The sequence below is a fragment of the Octopus sinensis genome, unplaced genomic scaffold (genome assembly GCF_006345805.1).
Source record: "Octopus sinensis unplaced genomic scaffold, ASM634580v1 Contig13404, whole genome shotgun sequence".
Taxonomy (NCBI): domain Eukaryota; kingdom Metazoa; phylum Mollusca; class Cephalopoda; order Octopoda; family Octopodidae; genus Octopus; species Octopus sinensis.
This window is the reverse complement of record NW_021832927.1, coordinates 14,055-17,481: the sequence shown is the minus strand read 5'-3', so window position 1 is coordinate 17,481 and position 3,427 is coordinate 14,055. Positions and strand designations below refer to the sequence as shown.

Genomic DNA, 3,427 nt, shown 5'->3' with positions numbered 1-3,427 from the left:
GCTGGTTTTTCTGTTGGTTGCTGGTTGCTGGTTGGTCAGTTGGTCGTCTCGTGGATCGGTTAGTATGGCTGGTTTGTCTGTTGGTCGGTTGGTCGCCTGGTTGGCTGGTTTGTCGATGGTCATGAAACGGCTGGTTGGCTGGTTTGTCAGTTTGTACTAGTTGGCTGGTTGGTCGGTTGGTCGCCTGGTTGGCTGGTTTGTCGGAGGTCATGAATCGGCTGGTTGGCTGGTTTGTCTGTTGGTTACTGGTTGGCTGGTTGGTCTGTGTGTCGCCTGGTTGGCTGGTTTGTCGGTCTGGTCATGAATCGGCTGGTTGGCTGGTTTGTCTGTTTGTTTGCTAGTTGGCTGGTGGGTGCGTCGGTTGGTCGTTGGATCGGTTTAGTCTGGCTGGTTTTCTGTTGGTTACTGGTGGTTCTGGGTGGTTTGTCGGCTGGTCATGAATCGCTGGTTGGCTGGTTTGTCTGTTGGTTATTGGTTGTCTGGTTGGTCGGTTTGGCTCGTCGGGATCAGTTAGTCATGTCTGGTTGCCTGTTGTTACTGGTTGGCTGGTTTGTGATGGTCATGAAACGGCTGTTTGGTACTGGTTTGTCTGTTTTGGTTACTTGGTTGGGCTGGTTTGGTTGTTGGTCGGCCTGGTTGCTTGGTTTATCGGCTGGTCATGAATCGGCTGGTGGGCTGGTTTGTCTGTGTTTGCTGGTTGGCTGGTTGGTCGGTTTGTGTGGATCGGTTAGTCGTGGCTGTTTGTCTGTTGGTTACTCGTTGGCTGGTTGGTTGTTTGGTCGCCTGGTTGGCTGGTTTGTCGGATGGTCATGAATCGGCTGGTTGGCTGGTTTGTCTGTTGGTTACTGGTTGGCTGGTTGGTCGGTTGGTCGTGGATCGGTTAGTCATGGCTGGTTTGTCTGTTGGTTACTGGTTGGCTGGTTGGTCGGTTGGTCGCCTGATTGGCTGGTTTGTCGGATGGTCATGAAACGGCTGGTTGGCTGGTTGGTCGGTTGGTAGTGGATCGGTTAGTCATCGCTGGTTTGTCTGTTGGTTACTGGTTGGCTGGTTGCTCGGTTGGTCGCCTGGTTGGCTCGTTTGTCGGATGGTCATGAATCGGCTGGTTGGCTGGTTTGTCTGCTGGTTGCTGGTTGGCTAGTTGGTCAGTTGGTCGTGGATCGGTTAGTCATGGCTGGTTTGTCTGTTGGTCGGTTTGGTCGCCTGGTTGGCTGGTTTGTCGGATGGTCATGAAACGGCTGGTGGCTTGGTTTGTCAGTTGGTTACTACTTGGCTGGTTGGTCGGTTGGGTCGCCTGGTTGGCTGGTTTGTCGGATGGTCATGAATCGGCTGGTTGGCTGGTTTGTCTGTTGGTTACTGGTTGGCTGGTTGGTCTGTGGGTCGCCTGGTTGGCTGGTTTGTCGGATGGTCATGAATCGGCTGGTTGGCTGGTTTGTCTGTTGGTTACTGGTTGGCTGGTTGGTCGGTGGGTCGTGGATCGGTTAGTCATGGCTGGTTTGCCTGTTGGTTACTGGTTGGCTGGTTGGTCGGATGGTTGCCTGGTTGGCTGGTTTGTCGGATGGTCAAGAATCGGCTGGTTGGCTGGTTTGTCTGTTGGTTACTGGTTGGCTGGCTGGTCGGTGGGTCGTGGATCGGTTAGTCATGGCTGGTTTGTCTGTTGGTTACTGGTTGGCTGGTTGGTCGGTGGGTCGTGGATCGGTTAGTCATCGCTGGTTTGTCTGTTGGTTACTGGTTGGCTGGTTGGTCGGTGGGTCGCCTGGTTGGCTGGTTTGTCGGATGGTCATGAATCGGCTGGTTGGCTGGTTTGTCTGTTGGTTACTAGTTGGCTGGTTGGTCGGTTGGTCGTGGATCGGTTAGTCATGGCTGGTTTGCCTGTTGGTTACTGGTTGGCTAGTTGGTCGGTTGTTCGCCTGGTTGGCTGGTTTGTCGGATGGTCAAGAATCGGCTGGTTGGCTGGTTTGTCTGTTGGTTACTGGTTGGCTGGTTGGTCGTGGTCGCCTGATTGGCTGGTTTGTCGGATGGTCACGAATCGGCTGGTTGGCTGGTTTGCTTGTTGGTTACTAGTTGGCTGGTTGGTCGGTTGGTCGTGGATCGGTTAGTCATGGCTGATTTGTCTGTTGGTTACTGGTTGTCTGGTTGGTCGGTTGGTCGCCTGGTTGGCTGGTTTGTCGGATGGTCATGAATCGGCTGGTTGGCTGGTTTGTCTGTTGGTTACTGGTTGGCTGGTTGGTTCGTTGGTCGCCTGGTTGGCTGGTTTGTCGGATGCTCATGAATCGGCTGGTTGTCTGGTTTGTCTGTTGGTTACTGGTTGGCTGGTTGGTCGGTTGCTCGCCTGGTTGGCTGGTTTGTCGGCTGGTCATGAATCGGCTGGTTGGCTGGTTTGTCTGTTGGTTACTGGTTGGCTGGTTGGTCGGTTGGTCGCCTGGTTGGCTGGTTTGTAGGATGGTCATGAAACGGCTGGTTGGCTGGTTTGTCTGTTGGTTGCTGGTTGGCTGGTTGGTCGGTTGGTCGCCTGGTTGGCTGGTTTGTAGGATGGTCATGAAACGGCTGGTTGGCTGGTTTGTCTGTTGGTTACTGGTTGGCTGGTTGGTCGGTTGGTCGCCTGGTTGGCTGGTTTGTCGGATGGTCATGAATCGGCTGGTTGGCTGGTTTGTCTGTTGGTTACTCGTTGGCTGGTTGGTTGGTTGGTCGCCTGGTTGGCTGGTTTGTCGGATGGTCATGAATCGGCTGGTTGGCTGGTTTGTCTGTTGGTTACTGGTTGGCTGGTTGGTCGGTTGGTCGTGGATCGGTTAGTCATGGCTGGTTTGTCTGTTGGTTACTGGTTGGCTGGTTGGTCGGTTGGTCGCCTGGTTGGCTGGTTTGTCGGATGGTCATGAATCGGCTGGTTTGCTGGTTTGTCTGTTGGTTACTGGTTGGCTGGTTGGTCGGTTGCTCGCCTGGTTGGCTGGTTTGTCGGATGGTCATGAATCGGCTGGTTTGCTGGTTTGTCTGTTGGTTACTGGTTGGCTGGTTGGTCGGTTGGTCGTGGATCGGTTAGTCATGGCTGGTTTGTCTGTTGGTTACTGGTTGGCTGGTTGGTCGGTTGGTCGCCTGATTGGCTGGTTTGTCGGATGGTCATGAAACGGCTGGTTGGCTGGTTTGTCTGTTGGTTGCTGGTTGGCTGGTTGGTCGGTTGGTAGTGGATCGGTTAGTCATCGCTGGTTTGTCTGTTGGTTACTGGTTGGCTGGTTGCTCGGTTTGGTCGGCCTGGTTGGCTCGTTTGTCGATGGTCCTGGTTGAATCGGCTGGTGTGTTGGCTGGTTTGTCTGTTGGTTGCTGGTTGGCTGGTTGGTCAGTTGGTCGTGATCGGTTAGTCATGGCTGGTTTGTCTGTGGGTCGGTTGGTCGCCTGGTTGGCTGGTTTGTCGGATGGTCATGAAAAGGCTGGTTGG

At 54.1% G+C, this 3,427-nt stretch overlaps 1 protein-coding gene across 1 annotated transcript; it reads right to left on the bottom strand.

Moving 5' to 3' along the window:
- Nucleotides 1-318: 318 nt before the first annotated feature.
- LOC118761421 (probable hemoglobin and hemoglobin-haptoglobin-binding protein 3) lies at nucleotides 319-2,222 on the bottom strand (the record flags this gene model as incomplete). The annotated part of the gene is given in 3 exon segments (XM_036499292.1): nucleotides 319-405; nucleotides 1,101-1,192; nucleotides 2,175-2,222. Coding segments are annotated over 3 exon segments (227 nt in total), but the record flags the coding sequence as incomplete, so codon positions are not given.
- Nucleotides 2,223-3,427: the final 1,205 nt, after the last annotated feature.